The sequence below is a fragment of the Phyllopteryx taeniolatus genome, chromosome 4 (genome assembly GCF_024500385.1).
Source record: "Phyllopteryx taeniolatus isolate TA_2022b chromosome 4, UOR_Ptae_1.2, whole genome shotgun sequence".
Classification (NCBI taxonomy): domain Eukaryota; kingdom Metazoa; phylum Chordata; class Actinopteri; order Syngnathiformes; family Syngnathidae; genus Phyllopteryx; species Phyllopteryx taeniolatus.
Window position 1 is genome coordinate 4,186,328 of NC_084505.1, and position 19,732 is coordinate 4,206,059.

The window sequence follows — 19,732 nt, forward strand, 5'->3', positions numbered from 1 at the left end:
CACTGCTAACGCTGAGACCATTTTGAAGTCTCAATGTCGACTTGGAAAAATATATTTTTTTTAAATACCAGACATCGATTACCTTTAAAAGACAATTAGTCATTCTACACACTCCAAGAGGAATTTACAAACATGGATGTAGATCAGATGAATTTAGGAAATCAATTACTTGGTTATTACTACCGTATTTACTACTAATAACTACTGACTACAAATTTGTGGTTTTGCCAATGTTAATCATAGCACTAAAAGAACTGGACAAGAAGATAGTGCACTTTTTACATAATAGAAATCATTTTTAATTTGAAGATTCAACATAGGCATCATTGTAAACAAGATTTTAGATTTAAAAAAAAATGCAGATTTTGTCACTCAAACGGCAGTCTGTTCATTCAAACACGCCCCTCTTCATCACACACAGACACAAACTCTCTCACACACACACACACACACACACACACACACGTTTAAAATGAGTCTATGATGTCAAGCGCACACGCACACAGGTCTGCATCAAGTGTTTGGGGGGGAGGGGGGTTGGATTGATGAAGAAGAAACTTCTACCTGGACGAGTCAGAGATCCTGAGAAAGACAGAATTGATTTTCTTAGAAACTGAATGCATCGCTGAAACTGAAGAATAACCAAAACAAAATACCATATAATGTTCACAAAATGCAGGTGCATTAAAAAAATAATATAGTGATAGTTTTTTTATCTGTTCAGTAACTAAGCTCATAACTCCATTTAATCGTATCTCAAGTTGTTAGTGAGAAGAATGCTGAGCAGATGTGGTGTTCGTTGCCGCCATGTAGTGGCGACGTATCTGAAGATTGTTCATGTCTCAAAATTGGGCTCAGTACACAGAGGGGAAATTTTCAAATATTTAAGTAACTATGTTTGTGTTAAAAATAAAGAAATAATAAATGCAATTTTAAAAAGTGGCGTGTATTTCTAATGCAGGAACTCACACACACACGTTACGGTCTTGCTTTGTGTTTTTGGTTCACTTTGGTCCAATCAAAATTGGTTCAGATGTTCAACTGCCCATTTTATTGATAAAATGCTCGACATATCGCACAGTGCAGTGGTACACTTTCAACACGAGTAGTATATCACTGGCGTCAGGCCAAAACCTTGTACGTCCAAATTTGGTCAGTAGGGTGCATGGCAGATGGGAAGCTGTCGAATGAGAAATGATCAAGTCACCATTATGGTCCAGTGTGTGGAAACACACTTTGCCTTTTGTAAAGATGGAGATGTTCTAAATAAGTTGCTCGCTGTTTCGCCACCACCTACTAAGGTGCCATTAGATTTCACACAACGGTGGTAGTCCAGTCACTTCTTGCAGTATTCCCACTACAGCAGCAGTGCAAGGCAAAAAATAAATAAATAATACATTTTAAAAATTCCTTTTTGTTGCAGATTATTGCCTCAAAGATTACAACGGCATGTTTGTTGGTATGACTTTCAGAAAAGCAGCAAACCATACAGTACTTTTCAGATGTACAGTAATTGGATATTAAACTGTTGTGGTTCCAAAACCTTGCTTGCTCATAAACTAGACACAAACCTAAAAAAAACACACATGAGCACTTTAAAGGTCCCATGCCATCAATTTCTTTTTAAATCATCTCCGATGTCGGTGGAATGGTGGACGACTGGTTAGGACGTCTGCCTCACAGTTCTGCGGACCCTGCGTGGGTTTTCTCTGGGTACTCCGGTTTCCTCCCACACCCCAAAAACACGCGTGGTAGGTTAATTGAAAACCCTAAATTGCCCGTAGGTGTGAATCTGAGTGGTTGTTTGTTTATAAGTGCCCTGCGAATGGCTGACAACCAGTTCAGGGTGTACACCGCCTTTCGCCCAGCGTCAGCTGGGATAGGCTCCAGCATGGCCGCGACCCTACTGAGGATAGGTGGTACGGAAGATGAATGAATGAATCTCTGAAGTCCTTTTATTGGGTTTGCCAGAGAGTTTGGGGTGCAAATGCTCAGAATGTCCTTTTCCTAGCTATTCTTGTTGATATTTTCCACCTAGCATTTGAGACAGCCGGATTTATCACTAATACTTGATATGCAAATAAGCTTTGCTCTGATTAGATCAATCTTCTTCTTCTTCTTTTCCTTACGGCTTTTCCCTTTAGGGGTCGCCACAGCGCGTCATCCTTTTCCATTTAAGCCTATCTCCTGCATCCTCCTCTCGAACACCAACTGCCCTCATGTCTTCCCGCACGACATCCATCAACCTTCTCTTTGGTCTTCCTCTAGCTCTCTTGCCTGGCAGCTCCATCTTCATCATCCTTCTACCAATATACTCACTATTTCTTCTCTGCATGTGTCCAAACCATTGAAGTCTGCTCTCTCTAAATTTGTCTCCAAAACATCGAACCTTGTCCCTGTGATGAGCTCATTTCTAATTTTATCCATTTTATTATCTCCTTCCTGTTGTCTCTTCAGTGCCACTGTCTCTAATTCGTACATCATGGCTAGTCTCACCACTGTTTTATAAACTTTGCCCTTCATCCTAACAGAGACTCTTCTGTCACATAACACACCTGACACCTTCCTCCACCCGTTCCAACCTGCTCGAATCTGTTTCTTCACTTCTTGACCACACTCACCATTGCTCTGGATGGTTGACCCCAAGTATTTAAAGTCCTCCACCCTTGCTATCTCTTCTCAATCTAGCCTCAGTCTTCCCCCACCGCCCCTCTCATTCATGCACATATATTCTGCCTTACTTCGGCTAATCTTCATTCCTCTGCTTTCCGGTGCATGCCTCCATCTTTCTAACTGTTCCTCCACCTGCTCCCCGCTTTCACTGCAGATCACAACGTCATCTGCAAACATCATGGTCCACCGGGGTCCATCTGTCAGCCTATCCACCACCACTGCAAACAGGAAGGGGCTCAGGGCTGATCCCTGATGCAGACCCACCTCCACCTTAAATTCGTCTGTCACACCTACAGCACACCTCACCACTGTTCTGCTGCCCTCGTACATTTCCTGTACCATTCTAACATACTTCTCTGCCACTCCAGACTTCTGCATGCAGTACCACAGTCACTCTCTGGGTACTCTGTCGTAGGCATTCTCTAGATCTACAAAGACACAATGTAGCTCCTTCTGACCTTCTCTGTACTTTTCCATCAACATCCTCAAGGCAAATAATGCATCTGTGGTACTCTTTCTAGGCATTAAACCATACTGTTGCTCGCAAATACTCACTTCTGTTCTGAGTCTAGCCTTCACTATAACTTTATTGTGTGGCTCATCAACTTTATTCCTCTATAGTTCCCACAGCTATGTACATCACCCTTGTTCTTAAAAATGGGCACTTTGTCCTCCATTCCTCAGGCATATTCTCACCCAGTAGAATTCTGTTGAACAAGCTGGTCAAAAACTCCACAGCCACCTCCCCTAGATTCTTCCATACCTCCACAGGAATGTCATCGGGACCAACTGCATTTCCATTTTTCATCCTCTTGAATGCATTTCTAACTTCCCCTTTACTAATCATTGCCACTTCCTGGTCCACCACACTTGGCTCTTCTACCCTTCTCTCTCATTTTCCTCATTCATCAACTCCTCAAAGTATTCTTTCCATCTGTCCAGCACATTACTGGCACAAGTCAACACCTTCCCATCTCTAGCCTTAATCACCCTAACCTGCTGCACATCCTTCCAATCTCTATCCCTCTGTCTGGCCAACATGTATAGATCCTTTTCTCCTTCTTTAGTGTCCAACCTGGCATACATGTCATCATATGCCTCTTGTTTGGCCTTTGTCACCCTCTACCTTTGCCCTACGTCGCATCTCAATGTATTCTTTTCTCCTCTCCTCGGTCCTTTCAGTGTCCCACTTCTTCTTAGCTAACGTCTTTCCTTGTATGATTTCCTGTACTTAGAGGTTCCACCACCAAGTCTCCTTCTCTCCTTTCCTGTCAGAAGATACACCAAGTACTCCTCTGCATGTTTCTCTGATCACTTTGGCTGGAAGATGAAATCTGTATCTCCATACAGATCCAAAACATTCTGGTAGACTGTTGTGGTGAACTTGGATTTAAGAAAGCAGAGTTTACCAACACCTGCACTGGACATTGCACCCCAAATCATGACTGACTGTGGATATTTCATACTGGACCTCAAGCAGCTTGGGTTAGCTATGAACATTTGTGGCTTACCCATCCTATGGAGGGTATCAATGATCTGTGACATGGCTCATGGGAAGGGGAACCGCTGGGCCCGGCCACCAGGCGCTCGCCTCTGAGTCCCACCTCCAGGCCTAGCTCCAGAGGGGGGCCCCAGTGACTCGAATTCAGGCAAGGGAAAACTGAGTCCATAGTTTGTCGTCATCACAAGAGGTCTTTGAGCCGTGCTTTGTCTGGGCCCTCACCTTTTTGATGCCATGGGACCTATAAGTCCTACATGTGTGTGGTGCATATATTGATGTGACTTACTGTAGCTTTTCCTGCAACAAGTCCAAGCGCTGGTGGTCTATAAAGCGTGAGAAGAGGGTGAGCAGGTTTGTAGGTGTGAAGAGAGGAGATGAGAGGGATGAAGAGGGAATGCTGAGCAACTCCCTGGTCACAGAATACACCAGCTCTGTCCTAGAAGAGGATTAAGAGTTGGAAAAAAGTGGGGAGGACAAAAAGAACAGTAAATAATAATAATTTAAAAACACAAGACATTAAGACATTGACACACAAGGGTACAAACTACAATAGCAAAACTGACAAAGTATCTCACCATCGATTGTCATCCATAAGCTGACAGTTGGGGTTGGAGCTTTGCATCCTCTCTCCTTCACTCAAGATCAGATAGAGCAGTGTCACACCAAACTGAACAGAAACAAAATGACACATTTAGCCTTTCTGGCCTGTTAAATTCATGGTTGGACCGCCATGAGGGATCACAAAATGCCACCATACTACAACCCAGTTGACTTGTTTTTTTCACGTCTGGTACTGCAGGATTTGGGTCCCTGGCGTGTTACTGATGGTAGCCTTTGTTACTTTGGTCCCAGCTCTCTGCAGGTCATTCACTAGGTCCCCCCCATGTGGTTCTGGGATTTCTGCTCACCATTCTTGTGATCATTTTGACCCCACGGGGTGAGATCTTGCATGGAGCCCCAGATCTAGGGAGATTATCAGTCATCATGTATGTCTTCCATTTTCTAATAACTGCTCCCATAGTTGATTTCTTCACACCAAGCTGCTTACGTATTGCAGATTCAGACTTCCCAGCCTGGTGCAGGTCTACAATTTAGTTTCTGGTGTCCTTTGACAGCTCTCTGGTCTTGGCCATAGTGGAGTTTGGAGTGTGACTGTTTGAGGTTGTGGACAGGTGTCTTTTATACTGATAATGAGTTCAAACAGGTGCCATTAATATAGGTAACGAGTGGAGGACAGAGGAGCCTCTTCAAGAAGAAGTTACAGGTCTGTCAGAGCCAAAAATCTTGCTTGTTTGTCGGTTACCAAATACTTATTTTCCACCATAATTTGCTAGTAGATTCTTTAAAAATCAGACAATGTGATTTTCTGGATTTTTTGTTCTCATTTTGTCTCTCATAGGTGAGGTATACCTATGGTGAAAATTACAGGCCTCTCTCAGATTTTTAAGTGGAAGAACCTGGACAATTGGTGGCTGACTAAATACTTTTTTGCCCCGCTGTATATGTTAATGTTCACTGTAGTCAGCGGAGGTTATGCCACGCACAGTTTTAAGGACTGATCCCGCCCTGCCTCTTCCGTTGATCTCTTTGCCAAATGACTGTATTACTTACGATTGACTCAAGGCACACCGAAAATTTAGCTCGACGAGTTGAGTCCTACCATTAAAGCATATTTATCCACGTCAATAGCTGAGTTCAATATGGACCGATCGTCTAATGCGTAGCTAGCATAGCTATTAAAGGTCCCATATTTTGGCTATTTAGACCTCCATAGATTGACTCTCTAAAATGGACTAAGTATAAAAGTGTCAATTTCATTTAAAAAAACACCTTGTTTTTGTCATACTAGTGTCCAGAAAAGGACCCTTTGACAGCTACTTCTGTTTGACCCAGTTTTGTATCCGCTTTGTCCATATTTGGCTAAGTCCACCCCCTTTCTTCTGATTGGTGGCCCCCGTGTAGAAGACCCAACCCTCACTACTGTGTTGTGATGTTTACAGCACTAGTTTGGGGACGGAGAGGTAGGCAGAGATTTTCACAAATGACGTAGATATTAATTTCTTTTTTTGAAAATGTACCATATTTAGAGTTATGGTCATAACACAATACTGCTTGTATTGTCCATAGAGGGCAAAAAAACAAAAAAAATAAAAATAAAAACCAACACACTCTCTCTCTCTCTCTCTCTCTCTCTCTCTCTCTCTATATATATATATATATATAATCTATAAACAGAAAAAGTATAAACAGAAAATAAAAACAGAATACAATGATTTGCAAATCATGTTCAACCTATATTTAATTGAATACATTACAAAAACGAGATATTTAATGTTCAAACTGATAAACTTGATTGTTTTTAGCAAATAATAATTAACTTAGAATTGCAAATCATTGTATTCTGTTTTTATTTATGTTTAACACAACGTCCCAACTTCATCGGAATTGGGGTTGTACATACACACACACACACACACACACACACATATATATATATATATATTAGACTTTACGCCGATCTGATCAGTGTTATCGGTCGATAATTAGCATTTTATGCTGATCGGCTTTCATGTCATAAGTCGCCAATCTGATCAATGACGTCATCGATCATTTAACTCCGCGTCTTCGTCGCGTATGAATCCAAAAGCAAGTTAATTTTTAGCCTTGTCACGCGTCTTGTAGCGCAGTACTGTACCTATCTGACGGCCAATAAAGTATTTTCAATCTTGTCGGTCAAAAATCACATCGTCGGTGTGGGACTATTTTGCGGTGTCTCAGACAAACAACATGTAAGTTATTTGCAGTTTGTGCGCAACTGAAGTATGTTGTGGGGAACGTCATCTACATGCCTCAACACAACAAATTTGATCGAGCACCTGAAGAATGTACACGACGAGCATGCAGCGTCCAAGCAACGCAGCGTGGGGAAAAACAAAAAACAAAAAAACATTCGCACGGGCAATTTAGAGTCTTCAATTAACCTTCCATGCATGTTTTTGGGATGTGGGAGGAAACCGGATCAACTGTCCCAAGTTTTAAATGCAATATTACGCAGGATGGGCACATACATGTATATCTGCTACTTGAAATAACCATGAAAGGGAGGAAAAACAAGACAATGTTATGTTGATCTAGTTTGCTTTGCATAAAGGCATGAGTGAAACGTCAATGGTTTTGTTTATCTTGTAGGTTTGACCAAACAAATGAGTGGGCTCTCATGCGCTAACATTAATAGCGACACTAGCTTCAAAGACAATCGGTCCATATTGAACTTAAGTATTGGTGTGGTTGAATTTGCTTTAATTATACGGCTCCTCTCGTTCCGCAAAATTTTCTGTGTGCCTTAAGTGAATTGTAAATAATCCAGTTCTTTTGCAAAGAGATAAACGGACTGGAAGAAGCGGGGAGGGATCATTCCGGAAGTGGGTTGCATAATCCCCGTTACTGCTAGAAAAAAAAAAACAAGAACCATGCTCTGACCACCACTGGAGGTATGGTGTTCTTTTGGTGATGAGCAGTATTGTGTTTGCGCCACACTACCTTTTAGACTTATGGCCAAAAGGTTCCACCTTGGTTTCAGTGGACCATAACAAAATCTCCCAAACACGTGGGAAAATGGTATAATTAGAATGCAAATCCTCTCGTTTTTCTTTGCAATTCTTTTTCAAATAATGTCCACTATAACAGCTAACATATGCCCTTTTCCTCTGCTCCATGATGTCAGTATTCAGTATAGTATATTCAGTAGAGTATATTCAGTATATCAGCATAGTTATGACAAAACCTTCAATAGGCATGCTGCTTGCCTACAAGACGTAAGTAGCACACTCCTCTTTTCTTGACAACGTCGCTCTGAATCAAAGTTGCACTGTTTTAAAGGATCACCCTCCTAAGCAAGTGACCACCCCAAAAATATGCAGAAATATAATGCTGGGAGAGGGCAGTACAGTATTCAGTATACAACAAGGACTGAAATTCAACATGAAAAATAATGATATAATCTAATGGGACATCTGGGAGTCCCATTAACCTTTGACGTGTAGTCAGTTGACTCTTTTGCTGTGTTACATGCAGGTGTGTGTACCTTATTGTGCAGTACTGTGGCAAGTTGACCCTCACTGCCCTGAAGCTCCTGGAGCAGGTCTGTGAGGGCAGTGCTCGACATGGACACGATGACTGCAGAGACTGGCTCCACTAACCAGCACAGCACCTAATCAGGTCAGAAACATTAGCAGTCTGGATAAGCATATACAGTACCGGTCAAAAGAATTCACTGCCACAAATATCAAACACAAATATTTTACTTGAAAACAATTCCAAACTAGAATTCACTGCCACAAATATCAAACACAAATATTTTACTTGAAAACAATTCCAAACTACTGTAGATCTGCCTAACCCATGCTCTTTCATCCACGCAACCTTTAAACATCCTGACAGAGACGGCACACTGCGTTTATCCCCACATAACACTGAACCCCTCCAAAAAGCCCATTAACAGCCAATAAAGGTTTGTCTTGAAAACATGATCAAAATGTGAAAAAAACATTTTTTAAAAACTACTATGTGAGTTAAACTTAAACAGCACATCAAAGACGAGTACAAAAATCGATCAATTATATTTTACTTATCGTGAGGAAAATTCCGAAGTTTTACTACAGCGCATCCAGGAAGTATTCGCAGGACTTAACTTTTTACACATTTTATGTTACAGTTGTAAAAGTTGCGCTGGTATTGTCTTCAGTTGAATGGTTCAGTTTCACTATTTTGTTTGCTACATATATTATTTGTTTGAGTGTTTGATTGGTTTGGTTTATAATGTTTGGGTGGTCTTTTGAGTTTTATTTCCATGCAAGTTAATTGAGTGATTGAATGACTGGAGACTTGGGGACTGACACTTGTACCAGCCAATCAGGTCTTACAAGCTGTTTATGATGGCCAGTAGTCACTGAGTAATGGACCCCTCCCACAATCTTCATCAATCAGCTGACAGGATGGATTGTTGGTTGTTGCTGCCAGAGGCCTGGACACCTTGCTGTAACGTTGGTTCCTCGCCAGACCACAGGCTGGAGGAGAGATGCAACGGTGTGATAGAAGCTGACAGCCGTGAGTGGCAGAAGCTGTGAGTTTCTCAAACCCACACACTGTTGCTGGAATCTGTCCCTGAATACAAACTAGAAAATCACATCGTTTTGAATATTATGCCAATAGCTTGGCACACCTACGTTTGGACAGTTACACCGATTCCTCTTCGCTCCACCAAATCAGGTTGGATGGGGAGCAGCTCCAGCTGCTGAAATAAGTATTTAACACGTCACCATTTTTCTCATTAAATATATTTCCAAAGGTGCTATTGACATGAAAATTTCACCAGATGTTGGGAACAACCCAAGTAAACCATACATGCAAAGAAAGTAGAACAAATAAGCTCAGAAATCAAGTTGTGGGTAATAATGTATAATAACACAGGGAAAAAGTATTGAACACGCCAACTGGTATTTATTTAATACTTTGTACAAAAGCCTTTGTTTGCAATGGCAGGTTCAAGACTCCTCCGGTATCGAGAAACTAGTCGCATGCATTGCTCTGCTGTGATTTTGGCCCATTCCTCTCCACAAGCTGTCTTCAAATCTTGAAGGTTCCGTGGGCTTCTTTTATGGACCTTGAGTTTCAGTTCTTTCCATAGATTTGCGATTGGAGTCAAGTCAGGTGATTGGCTGGGCCATTCTAGCAGCTTTATTTTTTTTCTTTTAAACCAATTGAGTTTCCTTAGCAGTATGTTTTGGATCATTATCCTGCTGAAATGTCCACCCTCGTTGTATTTTCATCATCCTCGTAGGTGGCAGCAGATTTTTGTCAAGAATGTCTCGGTACATTTGCCCATTCATCCTTCCTTCAATAATGTGAAGTTTACCAGTACCATTTTGCTGAAAATCAGCACCACACCATCATGTTCCCAACTGCGAACTTCACTGTGTGTATGATGTTTTTAGGGTGATTTGCAGTTCCATTTCTCCTCCCAACGTGGTGTGCATTATGGCATCCAAACAGTTCAATTTTGCTCTCATCCGACCAGACTATATTCTCCCAGTATTTAACTGGCTTGTCCAAATGTTGTTCGGCAAACTTTAATCGAGCTTTGACATGCTTTTTTTCCCCCCAGCAATGGGGTCTTGCGTCGTGAGTGTGCAAACAGGCCAGGGCGGCGGAGTGTATTACAGTTATCCTTGTGACAACAGTACGTGCTAATTCTAGGTCTTTTTGAAGCTCTCCACAGGTGGTCCTTGGGTCTTGGACAACTCTTCTGATTATTCTTTGCATTCCTCCGTCAGAAATCTTGCATTACCATTATTGGCACCCATGAAGTTTAAGTACTAAATATGAAATACCATCCATCCATTCTCAATACCGCTTATCCTGGTTAGGGTTGCGGGGCACTGGAGCCCATCCCAGCTGACTTCGGGCGAAAGGTAGACTACACCCTGAACTGGTCGCCAGTCAGTCGCAGGGCACATATTGACACTGACAACCATCCGCACTCACATTTACTCCGTCACTGAGTGGGAACTGAACCCACGCTGCCCGCACCAAAGTCAGGTGAGTGTACCACTACACCATCAGTGACTTAAATGTGGAATACCTCCTGAAGAAAGTGAAACATTTTTGTATAGAGAATGTATAGAAAACATTTTATGGACAGATGAAACAGAAATAGAGCTTTTTGGCAATGCACACAAACAGTATGTTTACAGATGGCACAAAGAAGCCTTTAAGGAAAAGAACACCTTGCCAACAGTCAAGCATGGTGGAGGATCCATAATGCTGTGGGGCTGCTTTGGTAAATCTGGTTCTGGAGGCCTTCATTGTATCACGGGTATCATGAAATCAGAAAATTATCAAGAGATTTTAGAGCAAAATGTCTTACCTAGTAAAAGACAACATGGTTTGAGGGAAAGATCATGGGTCCTCCAGCAAGAAAAGGAATGGAAAATGCACTGTTTTAAAATGGCCTGCAATGAGTCCTGATCTCAATTCAATTGAACATCTCTGGGGGGAACTGAAATCTGCCATTGGGGAAATGAACTCTGCAAATGTTCAAGAGCTTGAAGAAAATGCAAAGAAAGAGTGGGAGAAAAATACTACCTGAGAAGTGCAAAAAGCTTATTGATGGATACAAGAAAGATTTAATGGCTGTCATCACTGCCAAACGGTGTGCAACCAAATATTGAGGCATGCCAATGTTGCTTCACATGCTGTTTTTTTTTTCTTTAAAATTACAATATCTAAGTTGAAAAAAAAATATTTGATCAATAAGTTTGGACCTTGAATTAAGAGATCCTGATGATATAAGTTTGGTACATTTCTTTTTATTTCTTAAGATATTATACAGCTTATGCAAAAAATGAAGGGGTGCCAATAATGATGAGCAGGACTGTACTTTTATTACTGTTTTGCTCGCAAGGAGGCAACAAAACATTATGTAGCCAAGCTAGTGCTAGCACTAACGTTTGTACGTAAACCCAAAAAAAGATTCAGGGCCACAATCAAACACTACCCAATTCCAGGGTTCGAAATATCTGGTATTGCGTCGCAAAATGCGACCTAAAATGGCGTCTTTCGTGATGCATTCCTCAATTTCAGTCACTAAAACATGTGATGTGTGTTTTTAAAGTTTACAGAGAAATAAAACCTTTTCCTCAGTGGTCAGCAGCTCTCAAAACAAAGATTGAACAGTTTATTTCTCGTAACTTGACGAAAAGATCGTGGATTGACAACAGAAATGAAAACTGCGTGGCAGCAGCTGTGGACAGCAGAGGTAAAAAGAAAGTCGATCGCTGATTGGTCAAAAACAGAGGTGTCAATTGTAGGGGAACATCCGTATTTTGTTGTGGGAATCACTGAACGCTGACTCGCTCAGACTGTAATGCTTGTACAAATTTCTTATATTAATTTGATGAAATAAACACTATATTGTAAAAAAAAAATAAAAATAAAAAATGGTACGTCAACATCAAACACTCATCCAACCTCCGTGCTTTCTGGGTACTACCAGTGACTGCTTGATGCACAGCATTTTCTTACTTCACCCACTCCACCGCCGAACTACTAACTACTTACGACTAACATGCATTTTATTTTCATTTATGAGCGCCGGACTTCTATCCTTAAACTTCATATGGTGGTACTGAGTGCATGGTATAAACCAGGTGTGTCAAACATTTTTGTCGCGGGCCACATTGTAATCACGGTTTCCCTCAGAGGGCCGTTGACTGTTAAACCATATAAATGTTTAGTAACCTCGTAATATTATTACATACACACAACAAATTGATGGATACCTAGTTTTGAAATCAGAAGTCAAGGATAATAGTTTGTTCAAGTATTGTTCAAGTTACTGTAAACAGAAAATGCTTGCAATTCCTCAACGATCCTATTTATTATATATGATAATTTGAGCAAGAATCATGGAAGTCGACACAGATTTGCTTTCGTGGGCCACATTTGGCCCTCGGGCCTTGAGTTTGACACCAGTGGTAAAACTGCACAGAATTTGAGACAAAATCAGCCTTTGATCAACAGTTAGCATTCGCGAGTCACATTAGTGCGCTAGCAAATACCATCCATCCATTTTCTGAGCCGCTTATCCTCACAAGGGTCGCGGGAGTGGTGGAGCCTATCCCAGCTATCATCAGGCAGGAGGCAGGGCACTCATAAACAAATTTGCACTCACATTCACACCTACGGGCAATTTTGAGTCTTAATTAACCTACCGCGCATGTTTTGGGAATGTGCGAGGAAACCGGAGTGCCCGGAGAACATGCAAACTCCACACAGGCGGGGCCGGGGATTGAACCCCGGTTCTCAGAACTGTGAGGCAGATGCTCTAACCAGTCTTCCACCGTGCCGCCGCTAGCAAATACCATTTTAGGTAAAAAATAAATAAATACATTTTTTTAAAAGCTAGCTACTATTCCACTCGCTCATACATGTTCTATGTACATTATACATTTAAGCCCCCGGGACATCACCAAAGACTTGGCAGAGATGGACTTAAAGGATGCAGGAGAGCCCGAGGCTTCTCCACCCCCTGAGGCCAAGGGCTCCACCAGTCAAGATGCCCAGAGAGGCGGAGGCCCATCCTAAGTGGGAGGCAGCGGTACAGAGCGAAGGGTCTGGAAACACTATCACTCAGTGAAGGCTCTTTGGGAGCTTGGGCAGCACCAACTGGATCAGATGCTAAGATTTCAGGCAACTGTTGGGAAGCCCAACTGCCATTTGAGATGCTTCTCTTCTGCTTTGGATTCTGTTTAGTCCCTTAAATACTCCCCAGGGGATTAGGAGGCAAAAAGACTTTGGGTTTATGTGCAGACTGAGCTGAAAACATTTGAACAGTACAATTTCCAGCCTTATCATGAAGGGGGAGGTCATAACCACGTGTAATTTTCTTTCTATACATGTGCGTGTTTGTTTGTAACCATCTTGATCTGTTTCATTATCAAGTGTTGCCCCTTTCCCCCCCAATATCCAATTTAGTCTCCATGATACCGTCGTGTATGGACTCTGTATTTATTGCTAACTGTTGAGTGATAACTTTGTGATAGCTCTTTTCTGTCTAATAAAAAAGCTTATTTATCCCCCCCCACACACAAAAAAAAGAAATATCAAATATCAAAATATCTTTTTCCCGGCCTTATTTCAGACCATGCCAGTCACTCCCCAAACTTTGGCAACTGTGGTTCAGTTGGTAGAGCAGGCCGTCCAGTAACCATATAATAAATCAGATAAATTACTTCCTTACTACATACATTTCAAAACATAGATTTTATATTTTACAATCAATTTCAGGTTTATGATTCCTAGACAAGAAATATGTGCAAAGCACAAGTGCCCTTTATTTTAATTTTTGTATGAAATTTTGAAAAGAAATACAGAATGTGTAAAGAAGTGAGAACAAATTCTGAGCAGAAACTAAGGATTTTGTTTCTACCATTAGAATACTGTAGCTAGCAAGCAGGCTAACATACTGTAGGTACCAATACTGTATTAGTATTAACATCAGGGCTCTGATTCACAATTCTTTCTTCCCACAAGTGAAAAAAGCAAGCTATCGCTCCCGCAATAATTATACGTGTTACTTCATGACACTGTACAGTGCCGTGAAAAAGTATTGGCCCCCTCCTCAAATTTTTTTATTTTTGCCTAGTTTCCCCACTTTAATGTTGAAGATCATCAAACAAATGTAAATAGACAAATATAACCCAAGTGAACTTAAAACGCTGCTTTTAAATGGTGATATTTACTATGGAACAAAAAACTATTCAGTTACCTGGATCTGTATGAAAAAGTAATGGTACCCTAATCCTAACATCGGGTTGGGCCATCCTCAGCAGCAACAACTAAAATTCAGGATTTTCTGTTAAATAGCAGAATGTATGGTTCCATCAATCACAGGTCCTGAAGGAACTAAGCAGCAAGCAAGACCATCACACTACCACCACATTAGACTGTTGGTAGGATGTTCTTTTTTCTGAACTGCTGTGCTACATTTACGGCAAATGTAACAAGACACACACCTTGCAAAAAGCTCAACTTTCATCTCATCAGTCCATATAATATTCTCCCAAACGTCTTGGGAATCATTCAGATCTTTTTTGTAAGTAAGACGAGCCTTTATGTTTTTTTGGTCAGTAGTGGTTTTGGCCTTGGAACTCTGCCATGGATGCTATTTTTGCCCAGTCTCTTCCTAATTGTGTCATGAACACTGACCTTAACTGAGGCAAGGGAGGCCTGCAGTTCTTTAGAAGTTGTCCTGAGTTCCTTTGTGGCATCCTGGATGAGTCATTGCTGTTCTCTTGGGGGAATCTCTGTAGGCCGTCCACTCCTGGGAAGGTTCATGTTTTCTCCATGTGAGGATAATGGCTCTCCCAATGATACGCTGGAATCCTAAAGCTTTAAGAAATGGTTTTGTAACCCTCTCCAGACTGTTAGATGTCAATTACTTGTTTTCTTGACTGTTCTTGAATTTGTTTGGATCGTGTCATTTTGTCGCAGCTGTTTTAGATCTTTGTCCGACAGGTTCTGTTTAAGTGATTTCTTGATTGAACAGGTCTGGAGGTAATCAGGCTTGGGTGTGATGAGTGAAAATTAACCAGCGGTTAGCCACAATTAATTCATCATTGGTGGCACGGTGGACGACTGGTTAGCACATATGCCTCACAGTTCTGAGGACCCGGTTCAAATCCGGCCTTGCCTCTGTGGAGTTTGCATGCTCTCCCCGTGCCTGCATTTGTTTTCTTCAGGCACTCCGGTTTCTTCCCACATACCAAAAAGATGCGTGGTCGGTTGATTGAAGACTCTAAATTGCCCATAAGTGTGAAAGTGATTGCGAATGGTTGTTTGTTTACATGTGCCCTGCGATTGGCTGGCGACCAGTTCAGGGTGTGCCCACGACCTTAGTGAGGAGAAGCGGCTCAGAAAATGCTTGGATGGATGGATGGTGTGAATGTGAGTGTGAATGGTTGTTTGTTGATATATGCCCTGCGATTGGGTGGCAACCAGTTCAGGGTGTACCCCGCCTCTCGCCCAAGGTCAGCTGGGATAGGCTCCAGCACGCGACCCTCATGAGGATAAGTGGTACGGAAAATGAATGAATGAATAATCAATCATTTAAAAAGGAGGGTAATTACTTTTTCACATAGGGCCAGGTAACTTTGAATTGTTTTTTTTCCCTTAATAAATGAAATCACCATTTAAAAACAGCATTTTAACTTCACTTGGTTTATATTTGTCTGATATTTACATTTCTTTGATGATCTTAAAGTATGGAAACTGCAAAAATATAAGAATTGGATAAGAGTGCTAATACTTTTTCACGGCACTGTATATTAAAATGCCCATAACTAATAATAATAATGACAATAATTATAGACTACCGATTATCCCTTTACCATTACGTTACCTTATATTGTTATAAATTGTTTGCATTATAAACATATAACAGTTTTACTCAACTTACATTGCTTTTTCGCGGGCTGGGTTTCTCACCTTTATTTTTTTATAATTCTGCCCTGACCAGCAGGCAGCAAAGGTCTGTCTCCTCTGTTGTGTGATGTGTGATTTATGGTCTACATGGCGACTGGTCATGATGCGTTCAGGGGCAGCTCAGAAAAACATGTTACGATATGTTAAAAAGGAAGTTGTTTTAAACATCTGAGGGGGACAGAGGGGATAGATTCAGAAAGTGGGGGGGAACACGTCTCCCCAACCCCCTCTCGCCTCAAACTACGCCCCGGGAAGGAACGGTCTCATTCGTATCCACAACAAAATATTAACAAGGAATTTAGGTGTCTGCTATAACTTTTTCCTCTTTCAAATTCCAACACAATTGGGATGGTTTTGGTCTGGGGCCCACATGTTTGACACCCCTGTTCTAGTACGATACGCTGGCAAGAGGTTTTAATTACCTGGTCCTGCTTGTCCTTCTTGGCCAGGGTTGGAAGGTTGCGGGCGATTGTCATAACAACGGCAGCAGCCTGGGAGGGGGGTAGGTAGGGGAGGAGCCTGGAGATGAGCCGCTTGCCTTTCCTCACCGACATGATCATTACACACTGCTCATCGCTCACCCTTTCCAGAGAGTATTAGGAAAAAAAAATAGTGTTCAACATGTGTTTCTATGGGTAAGATACAAATCACCATTTGTATAAGAAAACAATTCGCTGAAACGCACCTATTCACGCTTACCTGCGAATTTCCGAAAACATGGCGAATTAATTTTCGCGCAGCAATTGAATAGGCTATGAAATTAGCGAATTTATGTATTAGCCATTACATTATTGGTGATACATACAGTCCCCTATCAATAGCATTTGATGATAGAAACAATGTGAGAGCTGTGAAGAAACACCCAAAGACAACAGTCACTCCCAAGGCAGGACAGGGGTGAAGGTATCACAATTAGACTTTACACTGACCTGATGGACTTGATTGGTATCGGCCGATAATTGGTATTTTATGCTGATCAGCTTTAATGTTATAATTGGCCAATCTGATCCACAAAAGACATTTACGCCGCGTCGCCATCGTGTACAGTATTTTTTAATCCAAAAGCTAGTTTATTTTTAGCCTTGTCGCATGTCTTTTGACGTAGTACTGTAAATATCTGACCGCCAATAGTTATTTAAAAAAAAACAAAAAAAAAAAAACATGTCGGCAGGGTGGGACAGACAACACGTCTGAGGCAAACAACACGTAATGCCTGGATAAGACTACAAGACAAATTTGCCACTATGTCAGACTACTGCAATAAAATCTTGTATTCCAATACCGCCACATCTCGTCTTTTACGATCATTGGGCTTTATCGTGTCAACTCAAACGCGCCCGGATACACTCGTTACCATGGCGACGACTACAACAACGGATCGCGCCGAGAGAGGACGTTAATTTAAGGCAGGGGTGGTGTCAAACTAATTTTTGTCTCGGGCCGAATTGTAGTTATGATTTCACCAAATCATATTATTACCATTACACAACAAATTGAGGGATAACTACTTTTGAAATCAGAAGACAAGGATAAAAGCTTGTTCAAGTATTGTTTAAGTTACTGTAGAAGAAGAGTTTGGTAACAGAAAAATGCAATATCTCAACATTATTGTTTATTATTACAACAATTTGGGTACAGATTTTAGCAAAAATCACGGCCGTTGACGAGCATGATTTGCATTCGCGGGCCACATAAAATAATGTGGTGGCCCGCATCTGACTCCCGGGGCCTTGAGTTTGACACATGATTTAAGGATTGCTTGAGGTATGTTCATGTACTTTTAATACAATATGGCTCGCAAGCAGGCAACAAAACGTGATGTAGCCTAGCAAGCTAGTGCTAGCACTAAGTCCTGTCAAATCATGCTCTAATGTTTCGGTGTGTATGAAGTAATTTAATTCGAATTAAGTAATTTAATTCCACTAAATTAGTGCTTTATTTCTTTTTATTTGTTTCTTTCATTATTTCTGTCATGTTGTAATGTTGGTTTGACATGACTGATTAGAATACATGACCTGACTAGTGAATACTTTTGAAGATACTCAGGATACAGTATACAAGTATATACAGTAAATGAACAAGTCATTTAAATAGACACATTGCTTCATCTTGTAAGTATATAAAGTAAATAAACAAGTCATTTAAATAGACACATTGGTTCATCTTGTGATCGGATCGGTGATCGATTATTGTTTTTTTTTAAACTCGCTGATTGGTGAACAGCCCCCAAAATCCTGATCGTATAAAGCATACACTGTTCGAAGAAGACTTCGAGAGAAGAAATATACAGGCCATACCACAAGATGTAAACCATTCATTAGCAAAAAGAATAGGAAGGCCAGATTGGATTTTGCAAAGAAGTACAGAGATGAGCCACAAAAGTTTTGGAACAAAGTTTTATGGACTGATAAGACCAAGATTAACCTCTACCAAAGTGATGGCAAGGCCAAAGCATGGAGAAGGAAAGGATCTGCTTATGATCCAAAACACACAAGCTCATCTATGAAGCTTGGTGGATGTTATGTCATGGCTTGGGCTAGCATGGCTGCTTCTGGAACGGACTCACTAATCTTTATTGATGATGTAACACATGATGGAAGCACCAGAATGAATTCTGAAGGCTACAAAACCATTTGTCTGGCAATTTACAGAATAATGCATCCAAACTCATCGGGAGAAGCTGCCAACACAACAAAGGACTTCATCAGGGGGGAAAAGTGGAAGATCTCAGACTGGTCAAGTCAATCACCGGACTTTAACTCAGGAGCATATATTTTACCTCCTGAAGATGAGACTGAAGGGAGAAACCCCCAGAAACAAACAAGAACTAGAAGAGGTTGCAGTGCAGGCCTGGAAAAGCATTTCAAATGTAACAGTATGGTGAAGTCAATGGGTTGCAGGCTTGATGTAGTTATTGCAAGTAAGCGTTATGCCACCAAATGTTAAATGTTATTCACTTTTAAGTTAATTTAATAATGTCTGTTCCAATGCTTTGGCTCTCTTGAAAAATGGGTGGCTTCAAACAACAGGGGCTCTGTCCACTTCTAGATGTAAAAACCATGAATAAAAAGCTGTAATTCTGAACTTTAGCCTCATTCATCTTTTGATCTGAAATCCAAATGTCTTCAGTATACAACAAACATACGGGAATTGACCTTGCCTTTCCAATACTTTTGGAGGGGACTGTAGTTAATGTTATTTTTTTGCAGTATATTCTAAACGGTTTTGATCATGATCAGTAATGTTAAAAAAAATTTATAAATTGCCAATATTATTAGTTGGTTAGTTATTGGCAAAGAGAATTGTTCATGTAGATAGGACCGATCCCATTTGGTCTGTAGGCGTTTCGTAATTTCTACTGTTCAATTTTAATGATAAGCCTCCAATTTCACTTGAGGTATATATCGTTTTAAAATAAATTTTGCAACTTAAAAAAAGAAAATAAAGAAAAAAACTTCTGAAATAAATAACAGATTAAATAGTGACCATGGTGCCTCCCGATGCCATATACCAAAT

General features: G+C 41.0%; 1 protein-coding gene across 5 annotated transcripts in view; it reads right to left on the reverse strand.

Annotated features, from left to right (window-relative positions):
* Positions 1-272: 272 nt before the first annotated feature.
* Positions 273-19,732, reverse strand: part of patl1 (PAT1 homolog 1, processing body mRNA decay factor) — a 48,713-nt gene continuing 29,253 nt past the window's right edge. For all 5 annotated transcript variants that reach the window (XM_061772112.1, XM_061772114.1, XM_061772116.1 and 2 more), the window contains 5 exons: positions 16,639-16,798; positions 8,259-8,384; positions 4,750-4,841; positions 4,461-4,610; positions 273-582 (listed from right to left, as the gene is read on the reverse strand). In XM_061772112.1, the coding sequence (XP_061628096.1) occupies positions 561-582; positions 4,461-4,610; positions 4,750-4,841; positions 8,259-8,384; positions 16,639-16,798 (550 nt within the window). In that variant the 3' untranslated portion in view covers positions 273-560. The remainder of the gene's footprint in view (positions 583-4,460; positions 4,611-4,749; positions 4,842-8,258; positions 8,385-16,638; positions 16,799-19,732) is intronic.